General features: G+C 40.5%; 1 protein-coding gene across 1 annotated transcript; it reads right to left on the bottom strand.

Annotated features, from left to right (window-relative positions):
• Positions 1-256: 256 nt before the first annotated feature.
• Positions 257-20,381, bottom strand: LOC131187533 (uncharacterized protein K02A2.6-like; the record flags this gene model as incomplete). The annotated part of the gene is made up of 4 exons (XM_058161919.1): positions 257-394; positions 14,274-14,415; positions 17,917-18,899; positions 19,122-20,381. Coding segments are annotated over 4 exons (2,523 nt in total), but the record flags the coding sequence as incomplete, so codon positions are not given.
• Positions 20,382-20,497: the final 116 nt, after the last annotated feature.

Here is a 20,497-nt window from a genome sequence, read left to right as displayed (position 1 = left end):
AAGCATTGTTTTCCACAATAACCAATCTAGTACCAGAAGTTATCCTGCTGTGGCAGGTAAGTTGTTTCTGCTTTTAGCTGTGCTACTATAAATTAGAAAGCTTTTCCTTCAGTCTGGGGAAGGTAGGCTTCTAATTAAATGCTTCCAGTGGAGATCCCTTCATTTCCAAGAACACACTGTTCCAACTTCCACTCCCAAACAGCTCAAACTTATAGGAGATTCCACTTAATTTAAGGTATATTCCTCCAATGAATGTTCAGATCCAATGTCTCTCCAAAGCCCCTAGTTCTTCGGTATGGGAGAATTCTGTTCCATCTTCTACATGACAGCTTACAGATGTCTGAAGGTAAGCATAGCCATTGTTTTCACTCACAGTCAACAAGTCTTGGCTTCCCTGCATGATTATAATAAAATGTCGGATTATGTTTAATGAAAGCAACACAAAGCAAGAAGCTTAAAGGAAATAGGAAGGAAAAGCTGAAAGAGGATCAAATAAATCAGATGAACCATTTATTCTGTTTGGACCAAACTAAGAAATACATTAATGGGCTGAAGCCTGAACAGGCTACCAGGGAAGGCTCTCTTATTAATCATTGCCCTCTAGCCCAGTGGTGAAATCCAAATTTTTTTACTACTGGTTTTGTGGGTGTGGCTTGGTGGGCATGGTGTGGTTTGGTGGGCGTGGCAGGGGAAGGATGCTGCAAAATCTCCATTCCCACCCCACTCCAGGGGAAGGATACTGCAAAATCCCCATTCCCTCCCCATACCTGAGGGAAGGATATTGCAAAGTCTCCATTCACCCCACTCTGGGTTCAGACAGAGGTGGTATTTGCCAGTTCTCTGAACTGCTCAAAATTTCCGCTATCAGTTCTCCAGAACCTGCTATCAGTTCTGCAGAACCTGCTGGATTTCACCCCTGCTCTAACCTGATTAAAAAGATGGTGGCTTGTCCTTGTTTGCACATTTAATTTCATAGTTCTATTTTCTCCCCCTTAATTTCACATAACCTAAACTTGTAGCATTTGAAAATGGGAAATTGTGGAAAAACCTTAAGTATGGAACATTGACTGGCTTTGCAATGAGAATTCATCATCACAACATGTTGAATAATCTCATGTGTAAAGGAATAAAGTTTGAGAACCTACTGGATAATCTGACATGGAGGAGGAGGAGGAGGAGGAGAGGGAGAAGGAAGGATTCTTTTTCCACAAGAGGCATTTCCTCTAGACACAACATCTGGAAATCTGTATCCCTGCCATCATGTTGGAAGTTACAGGAATCATGAAGCAATGGTTTCCTATGATAAGCTATGGAATGTAAAATTTTATTTATTTGAAACCTTTTAATCCTGCTTTTATTACTTCATAAGTAATTCAGACAGTGAATATACTTAATATTCCTTCCTAAATCCTTCCTCTTTTTATTTTCTTCACAACAACAGCCTGGTGGGCTGGGCTGGGACAGAGTGACTGACCACTCTGACTTAGCTTTTTATGCCTAAAATGGGACTATTACTTATTTGTTCGTTTATTTAAATGTATTAGCTGCCTTACTCCAATAGAATTTGAACAATAGGGTGGAAAAAGTGTTGATATTTCTGCACATTGGTGCTAGGAAAAAACTCCTGAGAAATACTAAGAAAGCAAATAAATCGATCATGGGACTGATCAATTCAGAGTTCTTACTGAAGGTGCAAAACACCAGGCTCAAATCATCTTATTTTAGATACATTGTGTAAAGATTTAATTCTCCTGAGAAATCTATAATGCTGGGAAATGTGGAAAGAAAAAGAAAAAAAGGCTGCTAACATTAAGGCAGATGGATTCAATTACAGAAGTAATGGGAGCACTGTTAGAAGAAAGACCACATTGGGAATAGATCGTCTTGGGGTGGTGGTGGAATCTATCTATGCAGTCACTAAAAGTCAACACCAACTTAATGGCACATACCATTATCATGCAAAGTACAAAAACAGTAAGACATAACAAGCAAAAGTAATGAACTATAAAACCTATTTTATACCAACAGCATGCAATACGTCTCTCCATATGTTTTTATCCTTACAAACCATCTTTGATCCCACTATATGAATACGCCTTTTTGCTTTTAAATGTCTCATTTTTCTTTTTCATTTTTTTAAAGATCTCATCAATTCTATCCAACACAACTTTCTTGGTTTTTCCCTTCTGCTCAGTTCATTCATTCTTGACCCAGTCTCCTCTATATCTTAACACTTCTTAAATATGCTGTTCCCATGACATTTAACTTACTCATGTTTCTCCTGACACAGCCAATCTTCACTTCTATATAACCAAATAGCTTCTCCATCTTTCTTTGCTTCCACTTTCTAATCATTCTGTTGGAAAGTTAATCTGTATTAACATATATGTATATACTTTTTCAGATAGTACTCATTCTGTTGATTCTTTTCCTGCATTTTGCTTTCTCATTTTCCCACTCCTTTCCCTTCATGTCGATTTCTCCAAAATCCATGCCTGACATTACAAAATAACTGTTTGTCCAACATTCATAATCTTTCATAACATTCATAACCCTAACCCTAATCTTTCATCATCCTTATATCCTTGGCTAATGGTCTGTACACATACACACACACATACAATACATAACAAACTGATCAGACATCGCTCTTATTAATTCTTGAACCCTCAAATGAACCTGAAATTTTTCAGTATTATTTTGCCTATTCTCAACTATTCATACATGTAAACTATGAAAATAATGTTGTGTTAGAATCATTCAGAATAATGCAATACCAGTAAGTTTGGCAGACAATCAAAACTTAGTTTTGCACCTTACAAAGCTATGATACTTTTTGCAAGCTTGGATTTTTACTAGATAATATCACTATAGTCTGCTTTCATCCCACCAACTAAGATACATGCTGTGTATTGACACACATTCAGAATATGGGGGGGGGGGAACTAGGAATACAATATGGCTCATAGTACTGGAGAAAATAAAAGCCAGCTGACCTGTCTACTTAGTTGGTCTATTAAGTGCTGAGAGGCAATATCAAGTTTCTTGCTCATCTCTATGAGGATTCTCTTAAAGAGAACAGACCCACACAAGGCAACCCTTCAAACAGAGGGCAATCCTTTGACAACCAATATATGGATGATTCAACATTTTAGCCACTTCATTCTATCCCATTCTTCCATTTTTCAAACTTTTGGAAGAGGTTTTTCTGCCTCCCAAACCCTCCTCAACATTCCTTGGTTTTTGGCAGGGACAGTGGTTGCTGTCTCTCTCTCTCTCTCTGTGTGTGTGTGTGTGTGTGTGTGTCTATTCTGTGCTTCAATCAAGATGATTGGCTCACTGAGCTGCAAAACTGTTCTGTAAACCAACAAATGCCCAATTAGTACATTCCATGCCATCTTTGTCCAGTATTTGAACTCCAAAATGCCATCTGAATTGAGAAATAAATTCAGGTTTTTCCCATTGTTGCCAAGACCTTCACAGAGTATGCTTCTTACATTGGCACAACAGGGTTGACAATGGAATGAAGGTGAATATACATGTCCCAGGATAATGTTGCATGATCCAATCTGGATCAGTCACCAGAACCAGAGGTTTAGTCTTCCGAGCTTTCAGACTCGTACTGGAGATCATGCTCAGGGAACCTCTCTATGGTAGTCTATGGAGATTCTCAAGTCATCCAGGTCACGGTTGTCCCAAAGGTGCTTTTTCAAGAGGCAACTGGACTTTTTGGTTTTTCTTTGAAGATGTTTTGTTTCTCATCCAAGAAGGTTCTTCAGATCAAATGTACATCAGCTGAAGAAGCTTCTTGGATGAGAAGTGAAACGTCTTCAAAGACAAACTAGAAAGTCCAGTTGCCTCTCAAAAAAACACCTTTGGGACAACCGTGACCTGGATGACTGAGAAACTCCATAGACATTTAGCTATGCACTCAGAGCTGAAGAAGCTTCTTGGATGAGAAATGAAATGGCTTCAAAGAAAATCCAGTTGAAAAAGCACCTTTGGGTCTCTCTAGTAGAGTGTGTGCTTTGGGCTATTCTGTGTGTGGTATTTATATGGTGCCTATTGTGTGTGGCTTTTAGATGTTGTATGAGGTGTTGATGGCTGGATATTAAGTCATTGGCTGCTGTTTCCTTATGCTGCCAAGGCTTCACCTCTTAAGTACTTGATACTGTAAGCTAGTGATAAATCAGCAATCCCTTTGACTGACAAGGGGCCCATTTCCCAGGCTTCAATCACTTCCCTGGCTGTTTTTGTGCCTGCTCATCCAACAATATTAATAGCTGCAAAATTGAATGTATGTCCTTGTTTATTGCAATGTGAGGCTACCAATGAGTTTGGGTTTCCTTGTCTGACCGCTTGCTTGTATTTTTGCAGTCTGGTGGTTATCTTCCTCCCTGTGTGTCCTACATAGTCACAGGGGCAATACATGCAGGGGATTTACATTGGAATTATTTCAAATTACATTGGATTTACATTGGAAGTATCTCCCACCTCCAGATGATCTTTACAATGCCTAATTTGCCCTGATATGGTAGTCTCTGGCTGGTGCGTTCTATTGCTTCCAAAATGTTTTTGATGTATGGCAGGGTGTGCCATGTAGTTGGTCTTTAAACTTGTTTCTTCCTTTCTCTCTCTAATGTAATCTACCAGAGCCAATGACTTAATAGCCAGCCGTCAATACCCCAATTGACATTTAAAAGCCACACACAACAAGCACCATAAAAATACCCCACACAGAATAACCCAAAGCACTGAGGATGAGCTACAGCACGAGTATGAAAGCTCAGAAGACTAAATTTTTGGTCCCGGTGATTGATCCTGATTGGATCCTTGATAATGGAATGTTCTACATAATGAGGATCTCAGGTTCTGAAAGAAATGGCTCCATCTGGATCCTCATTAGGTAGAACATTCCATTATCAAGGATCTTGCAATTTGGATTTTAAAAATCACTTTTGCAAAGGCTCCTGAGCTTTGCCAACAGTAAGAACAGGAGTATGCTAGTCTGAACTGTACCTTTCCATTCAGGGAGGTGGCTCCCTTTCCCCCCATAGAGACATGTTAGTCTTTTGAGTTTCAAGACTAACCTGGATTATTAATAGCTATCATAAGGAATGATTCAGATGCAGGTTGCATATAATTCGGTGTTCTTCTCATATTGTGAAAGAACACAGTGTCTGTTGCTGTTTTCCTGCTTTCACTCCCACCTTCAGTTTTTGTATTCTCCCAGCCTCTTTGTTTTTGTCATGGGGAGAATTGCTGAATCATTTCTCAGCCAAGATGGAAATCACTGTTGGGATGAATTGTTCTGAATAGTCAGGATGGCCAGAAAAGAACATCCAGAATATTCACTCATTGTGTTTCTCAGTTGAAGTAGGGCAATTCAATCCTTTTCTACAAAAATCACGGAAGAAAATCTCCTGCAAATTACACAGCTTCCTCCTGCAAGAGGAACAACTGTTGAAACAAACAAATTCACCTATTGTGAGCTGAGCTGTTACAGTGCAAGCTAGTGATTTCAGTTGTATATGGATTCTTAACACTCTTCTCTTTGTTCTTATTCAGATTCATGCTGAACTGTTAGATAGCAGGGTGGATGCGAATATAGTTGTCCACCTTTCTTTTAGTTTCATCCAAAGCAGGAGGCCATCCTTAGAATAAGAGCTTGATCAGAAGTGATTTTAGTAGCCAAAATAAAGCACAGGAGACAAAATGTCTTTTGAATTAATTTCTATTTGCTTGTAAGAGAAATTTCAGATGTAGATTGGCTGTGTCAACAGCCAAATGACAATTTGCAGAGGTCTCCTCACACGTTTATATTTGCACGTGGGTGAAATGAGTCATATTTGCCCATCTCTTACTATTCTTTGGTCTATCCAAAATTCCCAGTGAAGTTGATCTCCAGCTTATCACTTTTGTCAGTATTATTGCTTTTATGCAGTGGGACAACCAGTTTAGTCTAGTGGTTTAGAAACCAGGACTCTCTGAGCTCAAGTCCCACTTTAGCCATGAAAGTCAGCTAGGTGACTCTCTCTCAGCCCAACTCAATTCACAAGGTGGTTGTTGTGGTGAAAATAGGAGGAGGAAGGATTATTATATATGTTTGCTGCCTTGATTGTTTATAAAAAATAATAAGGGTGGGATATAAATAAATCAATAAAAATTAAAAGAAATTACTACCAGATATCTTAGAGTCAAGAATAATAGAGCTGAAAAGCATTCTAATGGTCATTGTGACCTACCTCATAGCAATCCATGCACATCTGGAATTTGGAATATAAAATTCACAATAAAAGCCTGAAGTACCTTTCTGCATATATCATGAGCAGCACACAATACTATTCTCCATCTTTTTCTCAGAGCCAGTACTCCTGCTTCAGAAGAAGGAAAATTATTATAAACCCAGCTGATAATTAAAAGCACACGGAGGAGAGTAAACCAAACTTGCTGCAGGAACAAAATGTACTGAGATCCATATACCCATTTTTTTTCCCTGCCAACACAGTTCAAACAACTGCACCCACAATAGAAACAAAAGGCTGAGAGCAACATGACTTTATAAACAGTGTTGCCTATTAATCATTTGTAAACGACAGAAAGTTCTAAAGAAGTGCTGAAGTTCTAATGTTGCATGAATGTGACTCAAGCCTGTATTATTCAGTCGTTTTATTATATTTTTAATGTACAAAGTACTTTCCCATTTTGTTGGTCATCTGTATACCAATAAAACTGTGGCGTGATGCTTCAAGGATTATATTACACTTCCAGGAGATCAAATTTATCATTCTGTCTCTCTGTCTATACACATTTGCTTGAAGTCTCAATAATTGAAATGTCTTTGCAATGACATTTTCTTCCTTATTCCTTTCAGTGACACTGTTTTCATCCACAGAAAGGTTGTCTTTAACTCAGAGGGTGGCAAATACACAACAGGCATCCTTGCTGCAGTTTTGCTCTTTGCACAATAGACCCCATTAAGTCTTTGTAACCTACATAGAATAGAATAGCAGAGCAGAGCTATAGTTTAGTTCTGAGGAAGAATCAGGATATTTTGGTATTTCATTTTATTTAGGCTTCAGAGGAGATTGCTGTCATCTACTGCTACCTTCCCCTCCTCAGATACACCAGTGGTAGCCAAATCTCCTATACCAGGGATGTCAAACACAAGGCCCGTGAGGCACATCCAGACCACCCTGGAAAATGTAAGAGGCCGTCCCACTTCGCTTCAGCCCCTGTCTACACAAAGTGAAGAGGAAACATCGCGCTAGCATGGCTTTGGCCTGGTCTACCCAGTGCGAAGAGGAAACATGCCAGCAGCGTGGGGAATGGGGTCAAGGTGGCCACGCCCACCCAGTCAGCCATGCCCGTCTAGGCCCCCGAGGTCAACCACAGCCCTGATGCAGACATCAATGAAATTGAGTTTGACACCCCTGTCCTATACCTATCTCCATCTCTGGGGCCCCACATCTAGTAATCTTAGAAAAAGACATGTGAGGTCTGTTTCACAGTCAAAATATCAGAAAAGCACAAGGAGTAACTCCTTCCTGTTTGAAAGTTTGTGCTGAACAATTGGCCCACATCTTCACCCTCATCTTCAATAATTCACTAGAATTGTGCTATGTCCCTTTTTGCTTCAAATGCTCAACTATCATCCCGGTTCCCAAGAAACCCTCCATCAAGGAACTGAATGACTACAGACTAGTTGCTCTGACATCTGTAGTTATGAAGACCTTTGAAAGGTTAGTACTGGCCCACCTGAAAATCATGCTTATCTACCAAAGAAATAGTTCAGCAGATAATGCCGTCAATGTGGCAATGCACTTCATCTTGCTACATCTTGAATCTCCAAGGCCCTATGCATAGTGCAGATGGGGGGGGGGCAATTGTTCAGCACAGGCTTTCAAGCAGGCCTGCTGCTTTTCTGATTTTTTATCTATGAAATAAATGTTATTTACAATACTACAAAATACTGACACAATTATCTAAATTTAGTTTAACAAAAATGCTTTCCCACAAGGAATTAATATTATCAATAAGCTACGTATATGATATCTACGTTAATATTATATCAGATTAGTCATGAACCCCCTACAGGTATATTCTGGTATATTACATTTCTACATTTACTGTAATTGTTATATTGATTTGCTTGTTACATTTCATTCCTCTTGAGAACTCAAGGCAGCTTCTATGGGATCACTTTTTATCTTCCCAATAAAATCCCTATAGAGTAGGTTGGTTTGAGAAAATGACTGGCCCAAATTTTTAGAAAATTGTTTCCTTAAGCTGCTCCTGATTTGAGCTGAAGGTGGCTTAATTCTAAAAGAGCTTAAGAAAACTATGTCCAGACTGAAATTTTTGGCAAAGAATCCAGTTTAGAATGTAAGCTGTTATGGTTGACCACTAAAAAAACAGCTCTCAAAACTTTCCATTCAAGAAATCAGTTGCTCATGACACTCCTTTATCTCTTTCTGGAGATTTTGTGTGTGTGTGGGCACATGTGTGTGCATCTGTTTGTGCATGCGTGTTCATACATATGTATATGTTTATGCACGTATGTATCTGTGTACAATATGTATGTATGTACCTCTACCTTATTTTTCTATTGCGGTTACCTTTATAATTCTACCTCAGATGACCAAAAAAATTATGAAATTGTGCATTGATAAACTTTTTTTAAAAAAGCCGTGGAAAGAAGAACAGTAATTAGAAAAAAGTTATGTTGTGTTTCAAACTGGTGTACTGAATCCGGTAAAGGGTATGCTGTCCTCTGCACAATATTTAGTTAACCGAACCGCAGGGGTTTCCTAGAACAAAGTAAAGCATAGCCAGTAAATGAACAAGAATATTTGAGCCTGTACAATGAGGAAATATCTATTTTCAATTCAACTCAGGTCATAATCACAGTGAGCTTGATGAGTAGAAAATAACACAATTGAGTTCCTTTCCTGCAGAAACTGATGATTGACCATAGTCAGGTCAGGGCAGCCTGGCAGTGCAGATGTAACCTTAGAGAGTTGCGTAATTCTGAATCTAACAGTATTAGCATATTAGGTATCCTACAGTATTTTTGGTAATCAGAAGATTCCTTTTTGAAAACTCCAAATTTAAATCAAAGTACAGAAAACCAGGGCCTATAATACTGAGTTAAACCATCCAAAGACTGATTGCTATGATCCTACATTGTCCCAATCCAAAAAATAAGATATGCCTTTTCTAAAATTCAGGAAAGACATCAAAGTGACTGTGAGCAATATTTGCTCACTTACCTACCAATAATTGTTTGCCATGTTATTAGAACAGGCACTTGAAGCAAGTCAGTGGGAATCCTGTTATGTGATGCTACTTTAGCATTAACGGCAACCTTTTTCTTCTTACATCTCTACCCATTCATGCATTAATTAATATTAAAAAATATTTGGTGGCGGCGCAGTGGTTACAATGCAGTACTGCAGGCTAACTGCTCACAGTCAGGAGTTCAATCCTGACCAGCTCTAGCTTGACTCAGCTTTCCATTCTTCTGAGGTTGGTAAAAAGAGACACAGAATGTTAGGGGCAATATGCTGATTCTGTAAACTGCTTAGAGAGGGCTATAAAGCACTGTGAAGAGGTATATAAGTCTAAGTGCTGTTGCTATCAATTACTATCAATTATTGCGAAAGAAGAAAAAAGCAGCTCTCTTTTGGGGAGAATAAACAAATACTAAAACCAGAAACAAAACATATCTATTCTAGAAGGTGAGATGGAGCTGATCACTCTATTGGATAATTACATTAACATAAACAAATGCATCTTAAGTACCTTTTAAGCAATATTAGTAAGCAGATGTTTCTCTTCCAGACATACTTTTCACTTATTAGTTCTTCCTTTCCTCCTATTGCCTTTTCTCTTCCTTTCCTGACTTTGTCCATTTAACTGTAGATCTGAGGACATGGGCAGTTTTTAATTTCATTTCGTCTATGACACCTTGTTTGAAAGTAAAATAAATGAGTTCCAATATCACGTGGCAACTTCCCAGTTGAAAATATGAGAAAATCTCCTGCCATAAGGTCTAACTCTTCAGGCATCTGTGTAGCCTAACGGTGCATCGGCCACCAGGTGAGCACTAACAAGTGACACTAACAGCAGGAAGTGTTAATAGAAAGTCAATGAAATTCTAAGAACAAATAATTCCAAACTTGACACTAGAAAACGTCCGCTGCTTCAGATGACGTGGTCTCTGAAGTGGAGAAGTGCTTTTCCTGAGTCAGCTAAGCTCTCCAGGTGTCAAGCAGTTACAAAACAACTCAATTAGCTGAATGATTCCCTCTGAAATGGAAAGAGGTGGGAAGTCCAGGTTAAATCAAACTCTGTTGGTGCTCGAAGGTCAAACAATGTGTCCCATTTCCTATGTGATGGATAGGAGCTGGCAAAGGAATCTTCAGCTCTGACCATACGGTGGGACAGGAAGGGATACAATCTAAATCAGGGGTCTCCAACCTTGGTCCCTTTAAGACTTGTGGACTTCAACTCCCAGAGGCCCTCAGCCAGCAAAGCTGGCTGAGGAACTCTGGGAGTTGAAGTCCACAAGTCTTAAAGGGACCAAAGTTGGAGACCCCTGATTTAGAAAGAACTAGTAGCAAGTCTGGCAATTACAAAAACATGGTCGGTAAGACACAGAATGTAATCAGAATGCAATCAGAGATTGATGGCCTCAGAAGTTCCAAAGTACCAGGAGTTTTTGTCTGTTTTCTAGACCTAATAGGTGTTTTACAGTAATATGCCTTTTTTCCCCATAGAACTGCACATACAGATCATAAAAACGGAAGAATTTGACTTTCTGATATTGACAGTTCTGCAAGGGAAATGTTTGTCTCTGTAACCAATCACTGGAGAATTGTTTTCTTTCTTTCTTTCTTTCTTTCTTTCTTTCTTTCTTTCTTTCTTTCTTTCTTTCTTTCGTCACACAGTATATATGAGTGTAAGCATGAAATAACTATACAGTATATAAGTATATATATAAGTATGAGTATGTAATAACTAAATTAATTGAATATATAGAAAGGAAATAATAGGACAGGAACGGTAGGCACTCTTGTGCTCTTATGCACGCTCCTTACAGACCTCTTAGGAATGGGGTGAGGTCAATAATAGACAGTTTTATTAATAAATTAATTATTAATTATTAATAATAGTATTTTTCTAATAGCTGCTTTTGTTGAATTATATCTGTGTTATTAATCTTACTAATATCCAAAACATACTATCATTTGCATACAACAGATTTCATCTTGCAACACGTTTGGAGTTAAAAATCAGTCCCAAGTTTGAAAAATAGAAAGATTACCATCTTTAATTTAACTGAACATGCTGTAATAGTATGTGCCTCACTTTTCTTCTCTTTTCCCCTGGGATTTTCATCAGCATCCATTAAGCTTCTCTCGAGCCTAGAAAGAACCCGGTGGTCATGGACAGATCATTACTCAATGGTTTAATGTACAAAATATCCAGGAATTATGACAGCTACTATTCTGAAGTCTTTCCCTCCAGAGCACAACATTCTGAAAAAAGGCATTGGAATTCCCCACATGTGTCCATAATACTGCAAAAGCAATGAACTTGCAAGGTTAGATTTTTCCACTGTAATATAACCAGCTGGGAGAAAACTGAAAGCAGTTCAAAAATGCTCTTCAAAATCCTTCATTTTCAAAGCCTTTTTTAATAGTCAAATATGAAAAGCCTTAAAAACTATAAGCCAATAGCTCTGGGGCTAAAACAATAGCATGAATGGTCACCATAGTATCTAAACTGCTATTTACCGATACCTGCTTTTATTTGTCTGGCATTTACCAGTCAATCTTCCCGCATCCGAGTGCCTTAAGTGACCTTATTGAAGAGGGTTGGGGGATACTCTGCTATTAGAAATCCACTGTAGTTTAAACTGAAAACTATCTCATTATCAAAGTTCTTTAAAATAATGTTGACTTGGTGGAGGTCGTGCCAAACCAGGTTTTGGCAAAGTGATAATTTACAAGTATTTTTCATGATAGGAGGTGTGGTTCTTGGCTGGGAAAACAACAATTAATTGCATTTAAAGATGGATGTATACATATTTTGTGAATGGCCACAATCCAAAGATAGTCATTTTGTAATTGAGGGCAGCTATTTGGGCTGCTTTGTCCAAATGTACCTACAAATCCAACAATGTAGCCCACATTAACACATATCCTTAGTAACTATTAATCTCCTGCCTTCCATTAGCTAATGTTTATTATTGGCCATTATTATACATGTAGATAAAACATTAATTGGGCACAATATTTTTTTAAAAATTGTCTCTTTGGAGCAGTCGTGTCCTAATTTATTGGTATGAAGCACGACTTATTCTGAAAATGGATGTTAACATTTATGTATTTTTTTAGAACTTATAGGTCAGACATTCTGAACATTAGGATGAATAAGCCATCCAAAGTGGTTCTTCTGAACTCACGGACAGAACATTTTGAAATAATGTGAGTGTACTCATGTATTTATGGCACTTTCAAAGAGCAAACCATTTTTAAAAACCAAAACCCCACTCCTAAACTTTCATCCACTGTGTGGATTTTGATCCTTCAGGCATGTTTCACAACAATCCTAAGTGGGTGTGTAGGTAAGGAAGGAAGTGATAAATCCTCCCCCACTTTTAAAACTCTGCTGGACCATATATTCAGAGCATGCATTGTGGGAGAATGGATTTAGTCTCTTTTTCCTTGGTCTGGCCCTTGACTAGATTTTGCATTTTCTTATTTCCCTTTAAGTTATATCAGCTATTCATGCCATATATTCTAAGTTTAAATTCTAGAATTTCATTAGCAGCCATAAATCTGCAGACCTGTGGCCCCCAGGCAGTGGTGGGTTTCAAATTTTTTTACTACCGGTTCTATGGGTGTGGCTTGGTGGGCGTGGCAGGGGAAGGATAATGTAAAATCTCCATTCTTTTCCCACTCCAGGGGAAGGATACTGCAAAATCCCCATTTCTTCCCAATCAGCTTGAACTTGGGAGGCAGAGAGTAGATGGGGATGGGGCCAGTCAAAGGTGGCATTTACCGGTTCTCCAAACTACTCAAAATTTCCGCTACCGGTTCTCTAGAACTGGTCAGAACCTGCTGAAACCCACCTCTGCCCCCAGGTATTTTAAATAAAACATAAGATTCATACTTTTGGCTTCCTGTACATGTATTTTAATTGTTTTGTCATTTTTATCTTTTCTATGCTTCTGTGATTCCAGCATTCTTGGAAGGCAATTAGAGCTATCAAGTACAGGGTGCCAAACCTGAGATAACCACTGATGTTAACATTAACTCATGATATGGGTAGTTTTCTGGTGTTCACTGCTGCTGTCTATCAACCATATGGATCTTTGCAACTCAGCTTTCATAGCATACATTAAGCTAAATAAAGGACCCGTTTCCTTATGCCATAAAAGGAATTAAGCAGTGTTAAACTATGCAATTCTGATAAGCAAGCTAAAACTGATGCAATATTAGATTTGTTCATATGCATGCCAATGCAATGACATTAGGGGTCCTAACTGATTAGGGTTTAAAAAAAAAATCTGTCCAACTAACTTTTTACAGAAAGAGGAGAAGCCTAACCATCTGCCAATGTCAGCAAACAAAGCTGCTATTAAAGGCACAACCTTGGGGACTGAATGAAAAATTGGCAGTGCCTGAAGTTCAAATATTAAAGAAGGTGAAACCCTCCTTTTATAACATGCTTTGAAACTTTGCTTTTCCCCATCCCTCTTAGCCATCATGTTTTGGTTCTAACTTAAAGAGCCTGAAAGCTTTAAACATAACAGAGATTTCCCCAAATTCCTGATGATGAGTTGCTTTTCTATACCAACTGTTTCCTCTGTTTTTTTAATATTGTCAGATAGGATGGGCAGAAGTAATTAATTAACTAGTTAATTAATTAACTAGTTAATTAATTAATTAATTAATTATAATTGGGGAGTGCCCAACTCTCAAAAAAACTCTGGTTGGCTTATATTCAAGGACAGGAAATAATATATAAAACCATAATTGAGAAGACAGGAACAGAAATGCCACCTCTGCAAAAAAGCCCAAGGAACAGTGAACCACCTAGTTAGCTGAGGCAAGAAGATTGCACAGACTGACTACAAACAATGGCATGACAAAGTTGCAACAATGGTTCATTGGCCAATTTTCAAGAAATATCATTTGCCTGCAAGCAAGAATTGGTAGGACCACAAAATTGACCAAGTAATAGAACATGAAGAAACTAACGTTCTCCGAGCATTCAAACAGACAACCTCCTGCTAGATCAGGGATGTCAAACTGAATTTCTTTGCGGGTCGGATCAACATTGTAAGTTCTTCTCCACGGGCCAGCGGCACCAGAGGGCAGTACAAGAAACAATGGATGGAAACTAATCAAGGAGAGAGGAAACCTGGAATTCAGGAGAAACTTCCTAACAGTGAGAACAATTAACCAATGGAATAGTTTGCCATCAGAAGTTGTAGGTGCTTCATCACTGGAGGTTTTTAAGAAGAGACTGGACAGTCACTTATCTGAAATGGATATAGGATCTCCTGCTTGAGCAAAGGGTTGGAATAGGAGCCCTGGAAAGTCCCTTCCAGCTCTATACTGATTGAAAGCTTAGCTGTTTGAGATGATTTTGTTGAACCCAATGGTGCACTGCAGATGTTAGACTGAAGCAAATACAATGTGTGGTGGGATCTATTTTGCGGTCTTATAGTCCTTTGACTTAAGAACACGTGTCACAGAATTCAGTGGGCCTTACTTATAAAGCCACATATAAGCAGTATCCAAGTCCAGAGGTCTCCAACCTTGGCAACTTTAAGATTTGTGGACTTCAACTCCCAGAGTCCCTCAGCCAAAGCTGAGCTGAGAGACTCTGGGAGTTGAAGTCCACAAGTCTTAAAGTTGCCAAGGTTGGAGACCCCTGGACAAGTCTATTTTAAGCAAGACCAAGGAAATATTTTGTAGATGCAATATCAAGCCATCATTTTATGCCAACCTGGCTTATTTTTCAGCTATACGTCTGACAGAACATTTGTAAACCATAATTTTTGCTTACTGGAATTTGCTTACTGGAATTCTTAGGAGAGGTGGCCACTGAAGATTTGTTTTAATTTGTAGTACTAGATTTATTTTTGAATAAGCAGATTGACTCTCCAACAGACAAGAAAGACTACTTTCTCACATCAAATTTGTAGGAGACATACCTCACCAAACCTGGATGATATTTCCTTGCAAACCTTTTTTCTCTGCTCAATTCAGATCTCTGTTTCCCTAAGTTGAAGTTTGTTCCATTTCATAGAGAACACTGATATTAGCTAAAATTGGGTATAAAATCTTTCCTCCTGTCCATGTTTTTATTCATATTTATCCCTGTTCAGAACATCAAAGGATGGTCTTCTATCAAGCAGCAATCTTCCAACTTTGAGCACATCACCTTAACAATCAGATTATTAATATTTCTTTGTAAAGGTCAAAGTTTTGTCCAAAGATTGCTTCTAAGTAAGCTATAGTGGCAGTCCTACATATTCAAAGAAACCTGATAGCAAAGCACAATACCACTTTGATATGTAGTATGTAGCTACTGAAGAAGGCTGTGGACAAGAGTAACTAATTTAGACCCTGGAAACTAATGCTCTTGACAAAAGTATGTATTCAAATAAACACCAGGTCCTGGAATCTTCTCCCTTATGATTATTGCTTCCTGTTCCTCCCTTCCAGTTCCTTGGGGAAAACTGAAAGCACCATGAAGACTGGTTGTTTCTAGAAGTCTTCTCCTTTCTGGGCAGTCATTACAAAGAAAAATAAGAAAGCAAGCCCATTGAGACTAAGCACGATTAAAATAACTTCAGGAAACCCATCTAACATGGAGCAACTTGGCATAGGCAACACTAATCCAATTTATAAGTTAACTATTTGGAAGAAATGATGGGGGAAATCTAAAGTCAACCTAGCGTTAAAGTGTTGAACAAGAATTAGGGAGCCCCACTTTTCTCCTTCATCATCACTCAGATAACCTATAAGCCATTTGGGACCTGAAGTTTAAATCCTCCTATTACAGAGGAAAGGAAGATCATGGAACATATTAAAGGAAAATGCTAGTGGGTTTCAAATATCATATTTTTACTTACAAAATAGGCAGTAAGAAAATATTTTTTTTAAAAAAAATCTGCTTGTGCTTGTACGCATGTACTCTGATACTTTTTATGCATACATTCAATTTAAGTTTGTGTGTGCTGTGTGCACATACATCTGTATTTTATGTGTACATGAATATACATATGATAGAGAGATGAGAGAGAGGGAGAGAGGCACACATAGGTTGCTGTGGTAGTATGCATTTTGGATTGAATTCCTTGCAAGCTATTGCCAAAGTTTCTTAGTCTAGCAGGATCATCTTGAGGCAATTTACAGTCAAGGTGGCATTGGTTAAACATTGGAATATCAGAGTTGGAAGGGATCTTGGAGGTTTTCATGTCCAATCCCCTGCTTAGGCAGGAAACTGTATACCATTTCAGAAAAATAGTTGTCCTATCTCTTCTTTAAAACTTCCAGTGTTGGAGCACTCACAACTTCTGGAGGCAAGTTGTTCCATTGATTAATTGTTATAACTGTCAGGAAGTTTCTTCTTAGTTCTAGATTGCTTCTCTCTCCTTGATTAGTTTCCATCCATTGCTTCTTGTCTTGCCCTCAAGTGCTTTGGAGACTTTGAATACAGTTCATCTGTTTGGAACCCGCACTATATATCGGACATAAATACAGTCGAGAGAGTCCAGAGATATTTCACAAAAAGAGTCCTCAACTCCTCTGCTCGCAATAAAATACCTTATTTTGGGCTTAGACAACTTAGAACTATGCAGACTTCAATCTGACCTAAGCATAGTACATAAAATTATCTGCCACAATGTCTTACCTGTCAATGACTACTTCAGCTTCAACCACAACAATACACGAGCAAATAATAGATACAAACTCAAAGTAAACCGCTCCAAACTTGATTGCAGAAAATATGACTTCAGTAACAGAGTGGTGAATGCCTGGAATGCACTACCTGACTCTGTAGTTTCTTCCCCAAATCCCCAAAACTTTAAGCTTAAACTGTCTACTGTTGACCTCACCCCATTCCTAAGAGGTCTATAAGGGGCGTGCATAAGTGCACCCGCGTGCCTACCAGAGGTGGGTTTCAGCAAGTTCTGACCAGTTCTGGAGAACCGGTAGCAGAAATTTTGAGTAGTTCGGAGAACTGGTAGTAAAAATTCCCTACCCCCATCTATTCTCTGCCTCCCAAGTCCCAGCTGATCGGAAGGAAATGGGGATTTTGCAGTATCCTTCCCAAGCTACGCCCACCAAGCCATACCACACCCACCAAGCCACACCCACAGAACCAGTAGTAAAAAAAATTGAAACCCACCACTGGTGCCTACCGTCCCTGTTAGATCCGGGCAATAACGAGGCAGGAGACCAGGATAGTGACAACAGCTCTTTACTATATGGTGAACCCAGCAGCCAGTGCTGGGAAAAACCTCTCTTTATATACAGTTTAGCCGGAGGCTTCAACCAATCAGCAACGTGCTATTTTCCCGCCAAAACTTTTAAAGATACATTACACTCCTTCCCTCCCAGAAAACACTTTACCATTATCTGCATAAAATTAACATCTTATTTTTCAACGTAATCACGCAAGTAGACTGGGCGTCTCCTGACTCTTTCGGACCTGCGCAATTCATTCTCTGGGAGTGAGTCGAGCTGACCGGAGGGACTGTTTGTTCCTCTCAGCTCCTCCTCTAGGCCATCCGGCCCTGGATTATTTGCAGACTCGTGCCTGCTGTTTTCGGAAGGAACCGGTTGGCGTCGCTGGATCTCCTGGAACTCAGATAAGTCCCGCGTTTGCCCCGGGTTTGAGTCAGTTGTGGATTCATTCGTTGGGTAGTCAGGGCCTGTTTCGTCTGTTTCTGATTTACCGGTTATGCGTTTCCTTATCTGGTCTATGTGGCGCTTCCATACCCGGCCATCCTCTATCTCTACTAGATATGATTTTGGTCCTGTTATCTCTAGGATTTTTCCTGTTACCCAGGTCGGACCCTCGCTGTAGTTGTGTGCCCACACTAGGTCGCCTACTGCCATCCCTCTTGTTTTACCCTGTACCCCTTTGTAACCGTCTGGTGTGTAGTTTGGGTTTAAACAGTCTAGTGGGCACCTGAGCTTCCGACACATTAATAGCTCTGCCGGGCTTCTGCCAGTTGTGACACAGGGGGTTCTGTGTTGGACGGCCAGGAAGGTATCGATTTTTGTTTGCCAGTCGCCTGGCCTGATTCTGGACAATGCTTCTTTTCCGCTCCGAACAGAACGTTCTGCAAGGCCATTCGTCGCAGGGTGGAAAGGCGCCGAGAGGACATGCCGGATGCCCTCCTCTGCCAAGTACCCCTCAAACTGGGTTGCCGTGAATTGTGGCCCGTTGTCGGAGACTAACGTGTCTGGCAACCCGTGGGTTACGAATAGGTGCTGTAGGACTGAAATCACGGCCTCGGCTGTCATGGATCTCATGAGAATGATTTCCAGCCATTTGGAGTAGGCATCGACTACTACCAGAAAAGTTTGGCCGTGGAAAGGGCCGGCAAAATCGATATGGATCCTAGACCAAGGACCCTGGGGTCTTTCCCATTCCCGAACCGGGGCCGTTGGGGGTAGCGGTCTGGACTCCTGGCAGGCCTGGCATTTCCCTACCCTTTCAGCAATTTCCGAGTCCATTAAGGGCCACCACACATAGCTTCTCGCTAGACCCTTCATTCTCACGATCCCTGGGTGACCTTCGTGAAGGAGCCCCAATACCTTTTCCCTCAATTTCTCCGGGATCACCACTCGATCCCCCCATACCAGACACCCCCCTTGAGCTGAGAGTTCCCCTCGTTTTTTCACAAATTCTTTAAAACGCTCGCCCGGCGCAGCGGGCCAACCTCTTTGTACCCAACCGATTACAGTCCTTATTGTAATGTCCTTGTACGAAGCCCGAGCCACCTCTTTGGATGTGACTGGGCCAGAGTCCAAAGAGTCAATTAGCAGAACTGGTATCCCCGGAGTGGGGTCTTCGATAGTCTCTGGTAACGGGCATCTGCTCAGGGCGTCTGCATGCCCTAATTCCTTCCCCGGCCGGTGTAGTAGTTTGTAGGAATATGCCGCTAGGAAGATAGTCCATCTGGTCATTCTTGGCGAAAGTGCCACGGGCGTTGGGCGGTCGCCTGCCAACAGGCCTAGCAAAGGTCTATGGTCCGTGATGATTTCGAAATCACGACCGAATACATATTCATGGAATTTCTTTACTCCGGAGACTATAGCCAAGGCTTCCTTATCAAGCTGGCTATAATTCCTTTCAGCTGCTGACATGGTTCGGGAATAATATGCAATAGGGGCTTCTGTGCCATTTGGCAACCGGTGGCTGAGCACAGCCCCCACCCCATAGGGAGATGCATCGCAGCTTAATACTAATGGCAACGTGCCATTGTATTGAATAAGGAGGCTATCGCTAGATAGGAGATTCTTTACCCCTTCGAATGCCCTAGCTTCTGCCTTTCCCCAAGACCACACAGCTGTCTTTGCTAGTAGTTTGTGCAGCGGTTCGGCAATTGTTGCCTTATTTTTCAAAAATACCGCGTAGAAGTTGACCAGACCTAAGAATGCCTGTAACTCCGTTTTGTTCTTTGGGGCTGGGGCCTTCCTGATGGCCCGTACCTTGCTCTCAGTGGGGTGAATCCCTTCCCTGTCTATTCGGTAGCCCAGGAATTCCACTGATTCAACCCCGATATGGCATTTGCTCAGTTTAACTTTTAGACCGGCAGACCGGAAAATGCCCAAAACTTTTCGCAGCCTTACCCCTAATTCCTCTAGGTTCTCAGCGGATACCAATACATCATCGAAGTATGGTACCACCCCTGGTAGTCCTTGCAATAGCCGCTCCATGAGGTTCTGAAATAACCCTGGAGCCACACTAACCCCAAACTGTAACCGGGTGCACTTAAAAGCCCCTCTGTGAGTCACAATTGTCTGCGCTTCGGCTGTGCTGCTGTCTACGGGTAGCTGTTGATAGGCTTGGGCCAAGTCTAGCTTGGCAAAAACTTGCCCTTGCCCCAATGAGTGCAGTAAGTGCTGTACCACCAGGACGGGGTAAGCACTCTTTTGCAGCGCTTTGTTAAGCGTTGCCTTATAGTCAGCGCAAATCCGGACCGACCCGTCCGGTTTGACTGGGGTGACTATAGGGGTCTCCCACTTAGCATGGTCAACTGGCACTAGAATTCCCTGGTTTACTAGTTTGTCCAGTTCCTGGTCAATCCTGGGCTTTACGGCGAACGGGACCCTCCTAGCCTTTAGACGGATAGGGGCAACTTGGGGGTCTAAGTTAAAAGAGATAGGGGTCCCCGTGTACTTGCCCAGGCAGTCTTTGAAAACGTCCCCAAACTCCTTCATGAGTGCGTCTT

The sequence above is a fragment of the Ahaetulla prasina genome, chromosome 1 (genome assembly GCF_028640845.1).
Source record: "Ahaetulla prasina isolate Xishuangbanna chromosome 1, ASM2864084v1, whole genome shotgun sequence".
Taxonomy (NCBI): domain Eukaryota; kingdom Metazoa; phylum Chordata; class Lepidosauria; order Squamata; family Colubridae; genus Ahaetulla; species Ahaetulla prasina.
This window is presented reverse-complemented; position numbering and strand designations above follow the sequence as displayed.